This window comes from Bolinopsis microptera, chromosome 5, assembly GCF_026151205.1.
Source record: "Bolinopsis microptera isolate Bmic1 chromosome 5, MBARI_Bmic_1.0, whole genome shotgun sequence".
NCBI lineage: Eukaryota > Metazoa > Ctenophora > Tentaculata > Lobata > Bolinopsidae > Bolinopsis > Bolinopsis microptera.
This window is the reverse complement of record NC_087076.1, coordinates 8,725,322-8,744,915: the sequence shown is the minus strand read 5'-3', so window position 1 is coordinate 8,744,915 and position 19,594 is coordinate 8,725,322. Positions and strand designations below refer to the sequence as shown.

Sequence of the window (19,594 nt, the reverse complement as noted above, 5' to 3'; positions counted from 1 at the left end):
CATTATGTCTGCCTGAGTGTAATAGGCCAGATCCTTGAAATGTTGCTGCGTTAGGTCCACATTCTGGTTCCGTGTGACCTATTTTCTTTCCACAGGAAGTACTTTTTCAGTGACATTGTCAAGACATGAAAGCTTGGTATTCTGCTTTCGTCAACTTGGTAGAGTGTAGCTGAGAGATTGTCACCTTGTGTGAGTACTTTGCACATGAATTTAACCGAAAGAGCTTCGAGTTGCACATCCAGTGGTGGGAGGTGGAGAGCAAGTTCGGTTAATTCCCTTTGTGGATTCAGGACTGATCCAGATATTTTACATTTAATAGGTGAGTCTAAGTGACACAAATGGAAAATTTTAAGAAAAGACGGATCAAAACACAGATCCAAGGACAAGGAGACCCCACTGCAGGACCATACATGCTATTGGCTTGTGCATGGCCCAAAAGGTTCCAGTTGTCCAGGAAACTGTACATAGCTGGTCAACTAGTTTTGAATTCAGACTAGACTTGATGAGTTCTTGGGTTTCTAGAGGTAATATTTGATGGTGACAGGTTTGTTCAGGCGGACATGGAAATTATGCGATGAATATATAGGTATATAAAAATCATATTAATATAAAAATAGATCCAAAAATAGATCCTAAAATTCACACGGCAGTCAGGGAACTTCCAGACAGGATGCTTTTGAAACAGGTATAATTAGCTCTTTTGTAATTAATTGTATGCAAGGGATGGGATGCTGATGCCTGATCAACTAAGCTGGTTCAATGCCCCAGCTATTTAGGGGGAGCCACTCAATTTCACGGGGGGGGGGAGCCACTCAATTTTCACGCCCAGGTGTTGTCAGTTGCTGGGTTTTCAGTAACAGCTTTTTGATACGGCTCTCGATAATTGAGATGGGGGAGGAAAGGTCGGAAAATTTATTAGAGCCAGGGACCATGACATTGTTTTCATTAGGAGTGCATTTGTCGAATATTTTTTCAACCAAACTGTTCCATATAGTCGTACCTTTGACGACAAAATTGTGTTTAGAAATGTCAAGTTTGTGTCGGGGGACCCGCATAGTTTGGCTACATGTTCTGGAACTTGTTTGGAATAAACTTGTCAGAGAGATGGGTTGATGCAGTTTCAAGATTTTAAACAGTTCAGTGGATATATGTTGGATGTACAGGCTGTGGATTCTTCTGTCTCTCATTGCTAGTGTACATACTTATTGGGGATCCAAGAGCTTTATTGGAAGGAGCTTGAGAATAAAATACTCTTGCATCTAAAAATGCCCTTTCCAATGGGTTCCTTATACTCCTAGAACTGACATCTAGCTTAGCTCCATCTGCTTTGTTGGCCCCTGCAGGAAGTTCTCTCCCATTGACAGGAAGAAGTTGAGGTTCAGTGGTAACATCTTTACATCCAGCAGTTTCTAAGAGCTCTGCTATTATATTTTAAACTAATTTCAACACTACAAATCTAATACATTTATTGAGAATTATGTAATGTAACGTGATGGAAATATTTTAAACGGGCATATCCTGTCCAAACCCAGGATGCACTACATGAAGAATTCGTCATTCGTTGTAACTTTGTATGAAAAGCATTAATATCTCTCAATGAATTGTGGCAAAGAGCTACATATCCACCCCTTTTGCATATTAAGGAGTGATTTATTGAGTTGTCACTTCCACAAACACATTTTCTTGCAGCATCTTTTATAGCGATACACTCACATAGCCATGAGTCTACGTGTAAGCTGCATGACGCGCTTGTTTCACAAGTGAAACAATAAGTGTGAAGGCCGGATTGGCATATGTTTGTGGTTACTAAATTTTATGTTTTTATAAACGCTGATTCTTGATTTTGATTCCGTTCACCTTCACATAGCCATGTGTATACGCGTACTGCGTGACGCGATTGTTTCACTTCGGCGGTCGCGTGCTACTGCAAACGAGAGGGCTCTGGTAAGAGCAACCGTTTAACTATCGCTACGATTGCTTTAATATTAATTGTTTTTGTTTGGCGTTTTGTGGTTGCGATGATTGACCATTGTTAATGGTCTGGCCCGGCGCGCGCTACTTCGTAACACTTGCCATCGGGCCAATAATATTTCGAGAAGAAAGCGGCACGCGCTTGTATCACGTGGTGACCCCCACTGTCGCTTCACTATAGTGTAGTAGATTTTCTACGATACAGGGGAGCCGCGCACTTATGCGCGGCGGGTCATACAACGTATGACAAGCGCGCGCTACTTCGAAGAAATTTAGAACATCCGTCAATTGCGATCATCATGATCAAAATTATTTGATATGCCCAGTACTTATTCACATAGCCATGTGTCTACGCAGCGGTCGCGCGCTACTGCAAGCGAGAGGGCTCTGCAGTTAGAGCAACAGTACTTATATTGCATATTCGCGCATGACATATAAAGAAAAGGTGCAAATTATATTTCCATCGAAAGCACATCCACTTTGATACGTATAAAATATGGTTATATGTTATAACTTGCTCGATTTTGCATTAAGTTGGCGTTTTGCGACCAAAATTTAAGAAATAATCCAAAATCGTATAACTTTCAAATAACTTTCGAGGCACCTCGACAAAAGCTACTGTATTTACGCGCGGTATTGTGCTTTCCACGAGAAATACGTCAGTGCAGTAGCATTTTTGAGCTTGTTATCATATTCAATATTGTATTTCAAAAGTATTCCAAGTGATTTGCATTAGTTATAGTGCATATATAAATTCTAAATACATTGCGAAAGATTTTACCCAACGCGAGCTGACTACTCAGAATGCGCGAGCACGTCAACATAAAATTTTTCGCGCCCTACAAACTTCGGTAGACCTTATAATTTGCAACTGAACGCTTGCGTATGTCGTAGTTCAAGCTGCGCGCGCGGTATGAGTATTTTCATTGCATCATACAACATAAATTATCGGATTATAAGTAGAAGCTATTTGTACAGGGATTTTCTCATCGATACTTTAAATGACTAATCTTTAAAAAACAAGGTCGATTCTTATACAATTACAATATATTTTGCATATGCGCGTTAAATCAATTCGTTATCATGTAATAATGTGTGTCATACTTAAAGCTAGGAATATTTGTGTATGGATTTTCATTCTAAAACATGGAAAGATTTCATCAATTAATGTAACTTGGTACCATATGGTTTATTTGATCTTATATGTTATCGATTTATATAGTTTTACGTTATCGTGTATCATGTACTGATAGTTATACATTATTATTATACAACGAGTCCAACTCAGCGCGCGTTTTGGTAGTTTATAAACCTACAAATAATTTTATCCCCTGATAAACTCCAAGATATTATACATCAACGGATTATAATCTCATTGTATAGTCACATAACATGATACCATGACCTAAATTTTGACAAATGGCTAAGCTCTTGACAAAAAATATAACCTGTAAAAGTCATAAAAATGATAACTTCACATAATCGGGTGGAAATCATGCTCTTTAAAATTTTTCACGAAAGTTTTTAACAGCATATTGTTTATCACATTTTTTTACACAAGATTAGAATCATGTTGTAATTTTGTTTTCCAATATTTTGATCAAAAATAATTTTTATTTGGATTTCAAAGTACGCACTACGCCGCGCAGTTAGAAATCGTAATTATCGTATTATATTAGGAGATTTGAGATTTAATCATTATTTTCACAAGTGAGTCGATATATTGCAATCCCATCTCTTTTCGTTGCTGCTCACAGCATAGAGCTTCAATGCTCAAACCGTATATCTAGTTGATAGTAAAGTAGTATAGAAGTAGTAAAGTAGTATAGAAGCTGTTTCGTTGCACATTGAAATACAGATGTTACTAAATGATCTTAAGAGGTTATTTAATGTAATCGATTTAGTGTTACTGCCTTTAAGCTGTGATGTGCTGGAGACTACTAAAACTTGTTCTAGTATAGAAAAGCACAGCGGATTTTGCTATCATGTTACTCTTTTGTAGATCAGGATCGAATTTGAACGTATTACTCCTAAACAGATTATTTCAATTCTGCATTATATGGAAATATCGATAACCCATTCGAGCCTTTTTTTAAACGTGTTTATGTTTTTGAAAAAGTATATTATTGTGATACTTCCATGTATTAAATCGTTTAAATGGTATGGTAAAGAACAGTACACAGATACTTATTCTTTGATGCCCCGAAACACATTCCTAGCTCTAGATCTGCCTTACATTTCAATAATGGCTCTTTCATCACAGTTGCTTGATAACTGCTGATTTGTAATGCTTAAAATTGATCCCACTCAGTTTGACTATCTTAGGTTAGCTGTAATATCGAACTCGACAGTAGCTTCCTCTGTCATGTCGGAGATCTCAGGAGACGACTGGGTATTTTGTGTCAAGAAGAGGTTAACCTCCCACTTAACAAGATAAACATCAAATTCATAGGTTTGTCTCTATTTTGATGGTTACTGATACAGCAGTTCATGTGTTTAAAATGTATGGGTTAAATTCTAATTAAATTCGGTAATAAATATTACTGCAAATGTTGTAAACGGTAAAACCATTGTGTATAAGACAGTCAATTATCTCAGGAGTGCCAAACAGGGACCGTTTTAATCGAGAGGACTTCTCTGATGACAGAGATGTGGAAAAGACTACGTCCTTCTCTGGAAAACTACAAGGATAAAATACCCACCTTCTTCGGGAAAAAGTCCATCATATGCGAAAGGTAAATCGTTTATTTTTGAAAACCCGATCACGATCAAAGCATATACAATTTGGGCATGTCCCAGCCAACTTAAGCCGAAAATCTGGCTTTGAAATCTTTAATTTGAAAACACCCAAAAATGTAGTTAATATACCCCTCCACCATACCAGATCGATTTTAAGTCAGCCAAGGCATAATTACTGCCCAAAAAGCCTGTTCCAAATTTGTCTCAATTCTGTTCCAGAATCCCAACTTCTCTGAAACCAAAATGGAACATTGCCCACAAAGCCTTTTCTGAGGATGCTAGGGCCACCAAACTTTTCAAGGACACTCCTGGTATCGATACCAATCGATTCTGATCGCCTTCAACTCAGTTTAGGCGATTTTAGGGTAAAGTTCATTTTTGTTCATTTCATGAACCAGGGGATCATTTTGCACTAAAAAGGTTTTTTTAAAGTTGAACAAAAAATGTCACAATTTGATGTGTGAAAATAGTGCTTTCGATGTGAAACTGGATGATTCTTGACGCACCCTATCCCTTCGGTGGAGTATTACATGTCAAAGAAAAAAACTTCTGAGTTGCTGAACATGTTAGTAAACAATATGCCCCTCTACCATACCATATCGATTCCATGCCAGTCCAGGCATAATTACCGCTAAAAAGCATGTTTCTAAATTTGTGTCAATTGTTTCCACCATCTCAACTACTCTGAAACCAAAATAGAAACATTGCCCCAGAGCCCTTTCTGAACATGCTAGGCACACCAAACTTCTCAGGGACACTCCTGGTATCAATACCGACCGATTCCAATTGGTTTTAGCCCAATTCAGGGGATTCTAGGAAAATGTTCATTTTGTGTTCATTTCATTCATTCCATGAACCAGGGGAGTATTTTGCACTTCTAAGTGGCTGGAAATGTTAGTACATGTGTCCTTCTACCATACCAGATAGATTCCAAGTGGACACGTTCAAAAAAAGGTGGCACTAGAGATTGATTTTTTTTAAATGAGTTTTAAAAATGGTCATTGCTCTTTGTTGGTTGATATATCTATCTATACCTTTAGAAATTCGATTAAATTTCATGATCCTGAAATCACGGAGTCTGTAGTGCTTATATCACAGGAGTTATCGTTATTTGTGTGCCAATGATTCAAAAATCACACAATTAGAAATGCAAGATGAATCAACACTAGATAATCTGAAAAGTACTATTCACAAAGACGCCAAAATTGATATGGTGACTATAATGCATGTAAGGAATAAAATGTCTTATCTGAAATTGTTATTGGTGCCAAAATGATTCAAAAATCACAACTTAAACATTGGAAATGAGCCTATTTTGAGCAGTAATTATTGAATCATCTTACGTTTTTATTGGCTTTCTATCATTTTTTAGGGTACAAAATAGTATTAAATAGTATTAAAACCAGTTAATATGATTCAAAAATCACATTTTCGTTATTGGTGCGCTATTAAGTCTCACTATAGTAAGCCTTAAATTAAGTGCACAATATGACAACATATATCCATTCTATGGTTCTTATTATGTGATTTTTGAATCCATGTCTAAGCTTATACCATATTGAAGGCCTTTGAGCGATAATTTTTGATCTGGGTGGTTAAATGATTCAAAAATCACACAAATCTGGCTACCAACTATGTAATTTTCTTTAAAGTATGACAATTGAATCATATGTAATGTTCAAGTTGTAATGACATTTTGAAAAGAAAGGTAATGAATCGATAATCACATTTCAAAAATTCAATTAAGTATTATACGTAACTGATTGATTCATTTGTCACAGTATGGAGACAAAATTATCATGGCTTGAGTAGTAAAAGTACTTGCCTAGTTTAATCAGTTTAAAATCAGTGTTTTGTGATTATTGATTCCACTATTACTCTAATAACGAACTTCTCCATGACCATAAACAAGTGCAGTGTCCCAACAAATTACTGCAGATTTACTATGAATACCAACCTGATATAGAGCCAAAAAGTGATGTTGTTGTTGTGAAACCAGTATTTCTGGTACCCATAGGGGATTTGAAATCAACTTATAAATCAAATGTCATTCCTCAAAGTATCATAATCAAACCCCGGGCGAGTCCAAAATTAGAAACCTGAGTATTGATTCATATGAAATATGAATATCTCTTTAACGATAAAATTTCCTGAACCAGATCTGACTCGCTATGTCTGTTCAGACATGTTTGTCTGCCAGATCGTGGTACCTGAGTCCCTTCATTGCCTTGCATTGAAATCACACAATAACACACAAAGCTAGAATCACGGCAAATCGACATTCATCGCTTTTTCATCGGAGTACTAATGGACAGTGTTCAAATGGACAGTGTACATTCCCCTGATACAGCATCATTTCAATACATGCTCATTTATGTGATTTTTGACTCATTATGGCACTTTTAACCATCTAAATTCTCTAAATATTAGTTAGCATGATATAATTGTGATTGATAGAGTTCATTGTTACAATCATTCCGTTGATATTCATATCACATTCATCATTCTAAAATACTTAGTCAGAATTAACCCTGTATGTGATAATTGCATCGTAACTCCACATTTAACCGGTGATTCTTTGCACTTTTAACACTCAGCTATCTCAAAAAGGTTCAATAATCACATTGAGAAGCAGGACACACTCACAGAATGTAAATTCATCATTAGAGGTGCAAGAAATGAATATTTTGTGATTTCTGGCTCATATCTGCACAATTAACAGATATAAAGAGATGAATGACTTTATTATGTGACATTTGAATCTTTTTGGACCACATTAAAATTTGGTTAACTTTCATAGCATACTCCTTGAGATACAAGTATTTTAAAATGCTTCACACAATTTTGGCAGTGAAAAATCAATCTCTAGTGCCACCTTTTTATGAACGTGTCCAAGTCAGTACAAGCATAAATACGGCTGTAAAAGCATGTTTCCAAAATTGTATCAAATGTTTCCACCATCTCAACTACTATTTTCATTTTTGTTCATTTTCCATACATTCCATGAACCTGGGTAATGTTATTTGAGTTTTGATGGCTCTTAGGCCTAGTTTTTACCTACATCCATCTTAGAAAACCGAATTGAGGCTTCCCAGCACTTAAATACAGTCAATACTTCGATGTGCCCGTGTTCCAAAAATCTGGATTCTCAGGAGGATTATTGTGCCAAAATTGGGACATTTTGGAACATTGGTAACATCGGTTCTAGACATGCAATGATTCTCAAACTTGGTTTGAGTGGTCCTAGGACTAATATAAACACTTTCCGACCCATTTTAAACCATTCTGAGCATTTTGAGAAGAATGTTCATTTTCGTTCATTTCTGGTCATTCCATGGGTAGTTTTATACGACTTTTTATGGTTCCTAGGCCTAGCTTACGGCTATATCCATCTTAGAAATCCGAACTGAGCCTTCCCAGCACTCAAATACGGCCAATACTGTGATGTGCCCATGTTCCAAATTTATGAATTCATCTACTGCATCTTCTGATGGCGGCTGGCGCGAATTCGATTTTCGGTAAAAACCACATCAGTTTTCAAATTTGAGATATTTTTAGCGCGCGGCGCGCGCACTGCGTGTTAAATTTTAAATTTACGCCAGCTAGCAGGTGTCAGATTTACTGGTTATAATTGTGGGAAGTCCATCTATGTTTATTATTAATAATTTTTGGTTGACTATTTATTTTCCCCAGGAAACTTACTCACGTGCGAAAGACGAACTCTAAGAATTGGAGAATAACGGCAGTAGACAGCAGCTAACTTCCCCTGTACTCAACGACATTGAACAATAGACATGAAATGACTCGCTGACCCCCTACAAAGTACTTGTGCTCGGAGGCAGAATTTGGCATCGTTTGGGTCGAGAGATTTCCAAGGGTAATGATACAGTTAAACTGTATAAAAATACCTCTCAAAAACAACCTTCTCCTGGTCGGCCATGTCCCTCATCCTGCACTTGACCCCTGCAGAGGTCACAAGAACATCGGAGCACAAATGAGCGAGAAACGGGGAAGCCTTAGCTTCCGGGTCAAGGACTGCATCACTAGCACCTACCTATTGAACCTATTGATAGGTTTAAAAGTAGGCATCTTCACGCAATCTGCGGACCACCTCCTAGCAGCGAAATACGGATATACCCTCCCTATTACATGCGTTCAACCGGCACCCGAACCACACGCTGTTTCTTAGACACAACTTCCCACTTAAATCAGTGTCCTGTCGCATCAACTGGCATCGGCAAGTGGCGACACTGTGTAGACTCAACCCTGAGCTTGATCAGAATCTTCAGTCACAAACCTGACACCGTTTCGGGGCTTGCAATACGGGTTTCTGTCAGGCTCCCAGCAGTTTCTTTTGGACCACCATCTCATCTGACAATCACCCGAGGATACCTGCCAGAGCTCGCAATTTACGACGAGTTAGCTTATGGCACCTCTGGCTGTTAAGTGAAGTCATAAAGCTCAAACAGCTCTCATCTCCCATTCTCTCTTCCTAGACAGCAGACCTGGGAGAAACTCCTTCTAGCCGGACGTCACGCGTGATGTACGAGAAACTACGGACAGGTGTGTACCTATACTTTTTAAAATTACACATTTCGTCTGGATTGTGATTCACTGCAAAACAAGTCGCAGGTTCCAATTGTAGAACTATAAAATTTTAATAATTCATGGTTGATTATACGGCCTAAGCGGTATACAAATAAAGCGTTATTATTATTATTGCCTCTAATCCTCAGGGTACTCCTACTTGCGTGCGAAAGACAAAGGCAGCAAGAATCGAAGAACAGAACCCCGACCACACTGCTTGTGAGAAATGAGCAGCTCTTGATCTAGGACAAAAAACTTTCTTCTGTTTAATATCTAAAACGTGTTACGTGTGATATTACACCAACTTTTGATTAATAATACGAAACTTTATACCTTATAAAGTATGATATTTAAACACGAAAATTTACATTCTGAAATTGGTATAGTGTTCCTTTAACTGTTCCTTCAACTTTCATCGTAGCTTTTTTCAAAATATTCTTCAGTGCCATCAACAAACAGATTTTTTCATTTGACTGAACTGTGCCATATTTGATATTGCCTCTGTATTTTATAGGGAAAATTTTTTAAATCTTGCAAGTTGATGTAATTAAGTTTTAAGTTAACGTATTATAGATATGTTAACACTAGTTTATGTTTCAGTATTTAAATTGTTTCCATTTATAGTTTAACCGATCCCTGTTGTAGAGTTATCAGATCTTTACTTAGGATAAACAATATAATATGAAGTTCGATAATAATATTAATAAACATTAATTGTATTCACTGTTTTCTAGTCATCAAACTTCAGATCAGGAGGTGACCGGGACATGATTTTAGGCCTGACCGGGACCGGGACCGGGATACAAAATGTGACTTGACCGGGACCGGGACCGGGACTGAGATTATCAATTTACCGTGACCGGGACCGGGACCAATAATTTCTGGGATTTCTATCTTACCGGGACCAGGACCGGGACCAACAATACAATTTTTTCGGGATGACCGGGATTTGACCGGGATGACCGGGACCAAAACTGGTATTCTCATATTGAAAGCTGCAACTTTCATTTACATTATAATTGAACAATTTGATAAGTAATAACTAGAATATTAAATTAGAAAAAACTAGAAAAAACCCGTCAACATGGGGCATGGGCCTAATGTACTACACCAATAATGTTCATGTACTGATTACTCAAGTTCACCCTCATTCCTCATTCCTCAGTCAATGATCCCTCAAATTATTCAACAGTTTCATTCTCCAATTGACAATTGGGCGTAGCCCGAGTTGAAAACTTGATGTTAGTTTGCACTTATGAGTTATGTAACGATATTAGTTACCTAAACTTGTTTAGCAATTTTAAACATTGTTTTATTTGGCTCAGAGGTTGTTTAAAGATGAAATTCACAATGAATGAAAGTAAAAACTTAAAATCACAGTGAATGAAATTATGTAAAAGATCCCGGTCAAAATCCCGGCAAATTTGAGTGATTGACCGGGACCAAGAATCCTGAATTAACCGGGACCGGGATCATAAATAAGCATTTGACCGCGACCGGGATGAAAAATGTGACTTGACCGGGACCGGGATAACTCAAAATTGCCAATCCCGGTCACCTCCTGCTTCAGATCGGGGTAATATAATGTACAAAATGATACGCTCTCGAATGCACGCTTCCTTTTCCTCACCTTCGCATCTTTGATCTTGTTAAGTAAAACACACAGAAATGTTCTGTAAACTTGACTTTTTATTTAGGCCGGTAAAAACCCATAACTGACTGAGGTTTCGAAATACAGCCAAGAACTCAGATATGACACAATCAATTTTATCAAGAGTTTAAATTCCCAAATAGTCAGACTGAGCAGGTTGAGCTGTAGTAAAACACAGTACTGAGGTGTTAAAACATTTTCATTACTATCTTCAGTAACATCCTGAATCAGAAACTCGGTTAATATCAGTTCCTACAAAGTGTAACATTGGAAATGAAATGACACAACTAAAAACGATACCTATGAATATTTTTAAAAACATAACTTTTGTGCCCCAATGCAATGGAAAACCTTTAAGATAAATCCAGTAATGGAATCCCAAACGGGTCCACGGCATTGAGCCCCAATGGACGTATAGTTCTTAGTTTCTGAATATAACGGTGTTCATCCACTCTCTCTCCACAATCAATTTTATGTGTATGAAACAAATTTTCAACTGTCTGGCGGCGATCAGCATGTCATACTGACTAAACTCTAATCGGTTTATGAAAATTACATCCCGGTTAATGAAAAGCGTAGCCTGGAGTTCCCGCTCCCAGGTAAAAATACATACATAAATGAGGACCGCCAAGCAAGGAATGAAGAACGAAATTAAATGTTATCTAATCGATTACAAATCTTGCAGATTCCTGAAATTAAATGTAAAATGCAGCTAAACTCGTGCATCTAATAATAATATGACAATATGATAGAATTGTAATAATGCTACATGCTACGCGCGCTAAAACGATGAATCTAATCTAAATCTAGTAACCATATCAACGCGCAGTAACCATAGTAACGCGCTCGATTCAATTCCAGTATAATATTGCGACGAGTGTTTACATCACTAAATTAGCTGTAACTTTGTGTGATTATGGACGATCGTGCTAAATTTAAGGCGCTGTGGCTAAAATCGTCCACTGAACCAACAGGTAAAATTTCAGAGAGATCGTCCCCAGCGCTCATTTTCACCTCGCGAATGATCAGCTCGCAGTGGGATACCTCGATTCATAAAGTTTGAAATACAAAATAGAAGTTAATATATATAAAGCAATGCGCACAATTTGGGGAGTGCATGCTTTTAGTTGTTAATAGTTAAGCCCGGCGCGTTGATTCACGATGTCAATCCTTCGCATCTCGCCGATCTGCATACGTGGTGGTTGCGAGAAGAATTATTTGATGCGCGGCGCGACCCAGTAGTGCATCGCGCTACAACCCGGCGCGCGCCATCGGTGATCGGGCAATATTTCGAGAAGAAAACGGCGCGCGCTACTTCGAAGAAATTTAGACGAGTAACATCCGTCAAGTAATTGGTATTATAATAATGTAAATTAATTTATTCGTTATCGCCATCTGTTCATCATTGCATGTACTAGGTAGTGCGCCATCGACAGTGAGTTACTGGGCCGCGCTCAGCCTGTCATTCCGCCAAATCTATATATATATATGTTAATGAACATAATAGCCTGGGGTCCTCAGGTAAACAGTGAGCCGCGCGTGCCGACTATAGGATGGTTTTTTAGCGCTAATTTCGGCCAGCACAATTTTCTTCAAACAAATAGATATTAAGTATCCTTCCCGACCTCTGATTGCAACAAAAATTGGTAAGCTTACTCATAGACTTACAAGGAAAGTGTCCGAAAAGTTTAAAGCATATCCAACCATCAGACATTATGTTACAGCTAAAAGCAGCGTATTTTGCCCCATTTTGATCACTATATCAACTCCGATATCCACCAAATTTTTCGGACAGTTGTGAAAGCCCTATTGGAAGGTCGTCGCCAATTTTCAGAATGATCTCATTCAAGGAACTGGAGATATATCCAAATAATACGACAAAAATCAACGAATTTGGTCAAATTTGGTCAAATTACGCGACTTTTATAGCTAATTTTGCTCCAAAAGCCGCGCACCATCAAATATGGCACCTAAGCGAAACTCACTGATCTTTCCAAAAAGGTATAACAAATTTGGTATTGTGAAAATTCTCACAGTCTCTAGAAAACAATGGTACAAAAATTTTTTAAATCCGAGCAAGTTTATTTTTACGGTGCACCCCCTACATGTACGTAGTACGTACATGTGATTTAAATTATCATCATCCTGCAAAAGTGAGATTCAAATCAATTATGTATGTTATCAACACTTAATATTCAAAATTAGTTAAATTTAGAAATAAAAGCATTTAGATTTATATAATCGCTGAACCTGCTAACTTGTAACTTTTTCAGCAACACGCACGTAAACCGGTAAACATGTTTAATTATATTAACTTTAACATTTAAGCTTCTCAAATATTCAGAAAAACAAAACCGTACGACTATAATATATTACTAAGGTGTAGCTGTAATGTGTAACTGTAAGGCCAAAACACAAGTGACAATGCAAGTGAATGAATAAAAATGATCTTTCGCACACGATTATACAGTTCTTTGATTATTGCAATTTTGTGATTATTAGATTTTGTCTCTGTAATAAGTCTCAATACTTTTTTTCCGTACTATAGTATTACTATTAGTACTACAACACTACAACAAGTTACATAGTTTCGGGCTGGCGGAGGTGTGCATGCGCAATGCGAAGCCGTAAATTGCAACTTATAGAATCCTTTGATAGGTCACCTTATCCCATGCAGAGTCTTTACTAGAGCGGGTCTTCTTTGAAGTCTTTGTTGAGGTGGTGGGAAGATTCTTACTTTAGATGTTAGGTACTGCCTAAAGCTAGGGACTGTCAAAGTGTATATGTAAATATTGGCTACTATGTTCAGCTGTTTCAGGAAAGATGCTACTCTTCTAAATTCAACTTCAGTAGAGAGGGGTAACGTTTTAACGAAGAGCTTCGTCAAAATGAACAGAATCATGGGAAGAGTGGAAACGCATACACATACCGCTGTCAGCAGCACAGTTGATACGCCTTTCCAATTGAGATTTTCCCCTTCTCGTCGCGCCTTTCTAGCCTCGATCAACATCATAGTGGAAGTCGCTATGACAATAACACACGGTACTATTAGCCAAATAGCATAGTTAATAGTGGTGAACATCTTCAAGTTTTGCTCGTACTCAAGCAGACGCACGTATACACATTTGTAAACACTGTAGTCAAAGCTGACTTCCATTCTCGCAGCAACCATAGCAACTACTGGCGAGTACAGGGAAAAGGTCCAAATGGCCGCACAGACCACATGAGCTCTTTTGTGGGTCCAGTTCCAAGTACGAAGGGGCCATTTCAGCTGAAGCCACTTCCCTGCAGTCATGGCGCACACCAGGAGTAAACTTGCTGGAAGGCAGAGGTAGGTCAAGGGATCTCTGATGTAGCAAAATGCGTCTCCTAAAACCCACTTATTGTGCACCAAAGACACAAACGCTGGGAAAACGTAAAAAACTGACAAGATCAAGTCAGCCACAGCAATATGCTGGATGACCGTAAGTATAAAATCTGAAAGTTTCAGAGCATCGTATTTTATGGAAGCTACTAAAATAGTCGCATCACCGACGAGAGAAGATACGAGTACGATGAAATGGTATCCCGCCCAAACATATCTGACATTGGTATCATTGATACCATACAGCGTCACGTTGTTTGAGATCACCATTTTACAAATAATAAGAAAAATAGGCAAATACGTAGAGATTTTGGAAACTAACTCTTTCAATACAGTAGGAAGGGTATACAATTTGCTCATTTCTACTCTACCATCGTTTTCGCATTTCGGAAGAAAATTACTATATTGAGTAAAAGGAAATACACCTTGACACTGCATGATAAATCAAAATCCAATCCTACACACATATTTTGTTTACATTGTTACTGGTCTTACGTGTAATCATGAAGTGTTCTACAATTATTTTTTCTATTTAGAATTTCGATTTTGACTTTTGATCCTCCATTCTTTTTTATAGTTACGCAAAAATTAACTCGTCAGGTTTGAATAAAATTGTAATCAATATTACGTTTCAACCAATTTTATATAGAAGCAAGCTTAATGCACTTTTAATGCATTCTCTTAAAACTTTTTAAGCAAGTATTAAAACTGTATAAATTACATTTTCAACGGTATTAATAGTTTATAGTATGAACGCAAATCTCAGGACCCTACGAGAAAGTATGAATCGAGTCAAAACAACATACAGATCCTTAATTTTGCTTCAGGCCTAAAAATAGATTTTGATTTAATGAACATTTTCTTTAAAATTACAAATAACTCGCATACTTCTAGTAGTTAAAGTAGTTAGTAGTCAAAAGTAGATTTGTCGGTCTAGAGAGGGGGCTTCCATCTTCAATCTTAAATTCTTAATCTGAAAATATTTAAATTAATGCTTTGTGTAACTCTATATTTGGTATGCTGTATGAGTTGTAGTTGATAACTACGTATAACTTATTTGACGTACTATTATAATTAACAGGTTAAAAATAAAAGTGGATGGAAGAAAAACTTGATGATAAGAGTCGAATCTGTAAGTGTACAGAGCCCAAAATCCGAGCACAGCACCGTAGAATTCCAATGAAGCTTATCACTGTGGAATTCCACTGAAACATATTACAAAGAAATTCCACTGAGATATATTACTGTGGAATTCCATAGAAACGTATTCCGCCGTAAAATTATGACGTGAATTGAAATTTCATCTCTATGAGTCTATCGTAATTGCCAATCGGCATCATCAGTTCCAAATTAAATGGATTGGGTAAATCACGACTTTCAGTAGAAGGATCCCAGTTCACAGAGCTGTTTGTGTCGTTTTTCTATTCTACCAGTACCACTCTTCCCAAAACCTGTCATATAATTACCTTTTCTACTTCTAGGGCAAACCGGAATTTTGATTTTCTGCAGAGGAGACAGGAGCTGAAGATAACTTTCTGCAACGACCAGCTTGGTATAGAGTAGAAGTGGTACTAACATAGTTTGTCACCAATTAAGGATTAAGGACCAAGTGATAACTATAAATATCAGCTGCGTTCTGACTGAAAGTGGTTCAATGGGTCGGGACTCGGGATGGGATGGGAGTTAGAGGTTAATAATAAATATAAGAGAGAAAGGGGTTTAATTTCACTAACTTGTGACCTAAAAGGGGAAGTCACATATGAAGCGGTTCGATGATCATGTGAGAGAAACAAATAGCACGAACTGGACGCGACAAAACAGAAAACGGGTCGGCTGACAACTCAAAACACATACACTCCTGTACTGCAGACCTGGTAAAGTTACCTTTCTGATGAGTGTTAAGGCATATTTAGTGTAGCGTCGATATATCTCGTTTTACAGTAATCCTGTAGATCGAGATTCGAGGGTTCCCAAGTTTCCCCAGTTTTTCTGTCTTGGCAAGACTATCATGATTATTAAACTTCCATATATTATGTCATATACTCACCTTTTTATTAATCGGAGCGGGATCCCAATGAAAATTGTAAATTTAACTGAGATTATACTGTTAAGTTAAACATTTATTAAGCAAAGAATTAGCAAAAATGTTCATAATTTTAGCCAGGTTGTAATCGTGAAATAGTTCCCAATATTTCACGATTATTCCTCAGCGTTAATGTTTAAGAGTCTCGTACTAACCTAATTATCGTACATGCATGGACATTCTTTTGGTCGTCAGCTTATAATTAATTAAAAGTACCGAATTTTCTTAATCAATACCATATCCTTATTCAATAATTTGTAAGCTGTAACATTAAAATGTTTTACTTGGACAAGGATGTGTATTGCAGGTCTGATCTTGCGCGTCACCAACACACTCATCTCCTCCGTGTTGAAGTGCCGGGTTAGTACAAGTCCTAGTTCGGGTTTTGGTTCCTACTCCGCATTCTTTAGAACATTCCGACCAACTACCGTACTCAGTGTACCTACCGTGAACTGAAATTCAAGTAAATTGTTTAAATATTGGAACATGTAATACATTTTTACGAAACTTATCTTAACTATAAATGATGCAGCTTTGCCGGATAATTATAATTTCGCACCTCCATTAAAATTTTGTAACTATTAAATATCCTGACGCTGAAAAACTTATGGGACCAGGAGAAACAGACAGTAACATACGTTTATATCTTACAGCTATAGTTCAAACTTACCAGGAATTGTTATTGTTCTCAGTTCAACTGTGAAAAATTCATCCGCTTTGTTCCTAAACGGAGGCTTTGCCAGATTTACCCATTGAACGACCATCTTCGTTGCTCTTTTCAGGAACCCACTTTCACATTCAAAAGTCTCATTAACTATGTCTAGCTCCATCCTCAAGTTACCAAGCGTATCCACAGATAGAATCAAGTTTGCCTCGCCAGTGTGAAGTTTCTTCAGTGCAGGGTGATCTGTTGAATCCTTGGTGCAGCTAGTTGATGAGTCCTCCCAGTTGACGACCGTCACACTCTGGTTAATAGTAGATTGTGTCTCGAATGATCGCATGTGCACTCTGACCAGTCCAATACTGGATTCTTTATCGTCTGAGAAGAAGTTGAGAACCACTTGACAGCGGTAGTTTAGGACATTATTCTTGGTAACCCCAGGTTTGAGTCCGAATCTGAGGTCTATCTTCTCTTTCGTCAAGTTGATCTCGTGCGTCTTATCACCTAATTTAATAGGGTCAGAATTTTTGCACAACGGAGGTAAAGTATGGCAGTGCAATTCTACCTATAGCTTCAAGGTAATCATATGCATAGCTCTAGTGACGCCAATAACAAACCTCCTGATCTGAAATTTGGAAACAAACCTGAACTTTTGATGAGTTGGAAGTGACACTCTTCGTCACACTCAGCGACAACTCCAATATCTTTAGCATTGGCATTTGTAGAAGCAGACTGTTTCCAGCATTTTTCAGATTGCTTAATCATGGGTTCTATCGAGTATAACCATTTCATAAGTTCGAGGTCCTCGCAAGTCTTGAGGAGAAGCCTGTTATCCTCGCTTGCTACACAGTCCTTGTCATCGTCCTTAGGTTTGATAAACCTACTCGTTGAGTTGTAGCAGAATACGTTCCTCACAGCACAATCAGAGGTCAGAATGAGAGTATCGTCCCTATTTCCGGGCACAGTGACACACTGGTTGCTACCTATTGGTCGGATCATGCCACACATTTCATACGTTAGGTTCAAGGTTCCGAGACTTTTGTTGGGATCTGAAATACGAAATGTTTATAATTATATCGATACTGAGCTTAAGATCTATTCTAACACCTTTTTGGTTTATAAGAATTGTTAAAGCGCATCTTTTGAAAGGAATATATTCAGTTAAAGCCATTTTCAAGTAATACGTTTTTTGAATCGTCCACCGCGACGTTGAAAATTTCTGAATCTTCAACGCAAAACGGACGTTGTAATTGTAATTGTAATTGTAAGTAACGTATTTTTTAGCCATCTGAACTTAAGATGAAACAACGTCAGATATTATTGTATTGTATAATGAGCTCTGGGTACTGACCTGCATTTGAAGCTGCTGACACTAAAGGGATGATCAGTATCAACATACCTAACATGTCTAATTCTACTGGTTTAATTCAACTTTCGCTGGATTACATCTATAGAAAAAAACTGATTAATACTGATAACGAAATGCAATTCAAACAAAATATTTGCCGTTTTCCTGTTGAATGGCCAGAAAATATTTCGCAAACAAAATGGATAAGTTACTGTCGCGAATATAATATAATAATACGGAGTATAATTTACTTCAAATCAACAGGACGCGTTTAAATGGACCACGTTGAAATTTAATTTTCTGTACTAAATTTTATATCAACGTCACAAAATTTCTTGGACAATAGTTTTGAAAAAAAAGTCTTTACGATTGGAAAGATAAGCATTTACTGCATCGCTTCAATATTTAAGAACAACCATCACTATTACTATCAGTAATATTGACAAATATTATTCTGTATGTTATACTCACAGCACGATCTGCTCTTTCTTTAGAATTACTAACTACTAGTTATCCCACTCTACTCCTACTATAGCTGCCTTACTTCAAGTGCTCATATTCAATAAGTACTCAGAGTAATTGCAGGACTCTTCCTCAGAACTTATTCCTTAGAACTCGCTGGAGTAAAATGAGTGCGAGAACAAAGAAACGAAGCGACAACGTCCCCCAAATACCAAATCTGAAAAGGTAAACTGGATAAAATGTGTGTAGTTGTACGGTGGCAACAGTGCATCACGTAATTACATATTAGGCAACAGGACATGTGGTCAAGTATTTTAGTAAAATTTGTATCCTCATTCTTTAAAACTAAGTTAATCTATGATAAAGGTACATAAATATTGCTTCCAGTAGATTTATAAAAGTAAAACGTTGATGCGAATTTAACAGTATTGATTATAATTTAGAATCAAATCTGCATGAATTCAAACCCAACTAAATTTAACAGTCGCCAGACGTCTTACTGACCAAACATCTCCATGTTACCTACAGTATAATTAATGAATGATTAAAACACATAGAAACAGTGTTTGATGTTTAACTTTAATACTGCAAATAATGTTAGAGCGCTGCTTGGGTGCTTATAGGAACACAAACACAGAAGGTGACATTCCATGTGGGATATGGTGACTCTTCAGCCGTTACACACGTTCATGTTCTACAAAAGAATTCATTTGGTATCTGTTTTGTGT

General features: G+C 37.4%; 1 protein-coding gene and 1 long non-coding RNA gene across 2 annotated transcripts; one reads left to right on the top strand and one right to left on the bottom strand.

The window, feature by feature from the left end:
* Positions 1–4,294: 4,294 nt before the first annotated feature.
* On the top strand, positions 4,295–10,005 carry LOC134815721 (uncharacterized). The gene is made up of 4 exons (XR_010160284.1): positions 4,295–4,423; positions 4,570–4,706; positions 8,404–9,273; positions 9,447–10,005. It is a non-coding gene; the product is annotated as an uncharacterized LOC134815721 (long non-coding RNA).
* Positions 10,006–16,665: 6,660 nt separating this feature from the next.
* On the bottom strand, positions 16,666–18,462 carry LOC134815417 (uncharacterized). Its single transcript, XM_063823951.1, has 4 exons — positions 18,408–18,462; positions 17,701–18,105; positions 17,066–17,560; positions 16,666–16,847 (listed from the first exon to the last, which is right to left on the bottom strand). Exons 1-4 carry the CDS (start codon positions 18,460–18,462, stop codon positions 16,666–16,668), a joined length of 1,137 nt encoding a protein of 378 aa, XP_063680021.1.
* Positions 18,463–19,594: the final 1,132 nt, after the last annotated feature.

Bases quoted from the DNA above. Each gene is read 5' to 3' on its own strand.
- LOC134815417 (XM_063823951.1), bottom strand. From the start codon at position 18,462: ATGTTAGGTATGTTGATACTGATCATCCCTTTAGTGTCAGCAGCTTCA. The intron at 18,106-18,407 runs GTCAGTACCCAG...TTCGTATTTCAG, and splicing joins GTCAGCAGCTTCAAATGCAG to ATCCCAACAAAAGTCTCGGA. The intron at 17,561-17,700 runs GTTTGTTTCCAA...CTATTAAATTAG, and splicing joins CCAACTCATCAAAAGTTCAG to GTGATAAGACGCACGAGATC.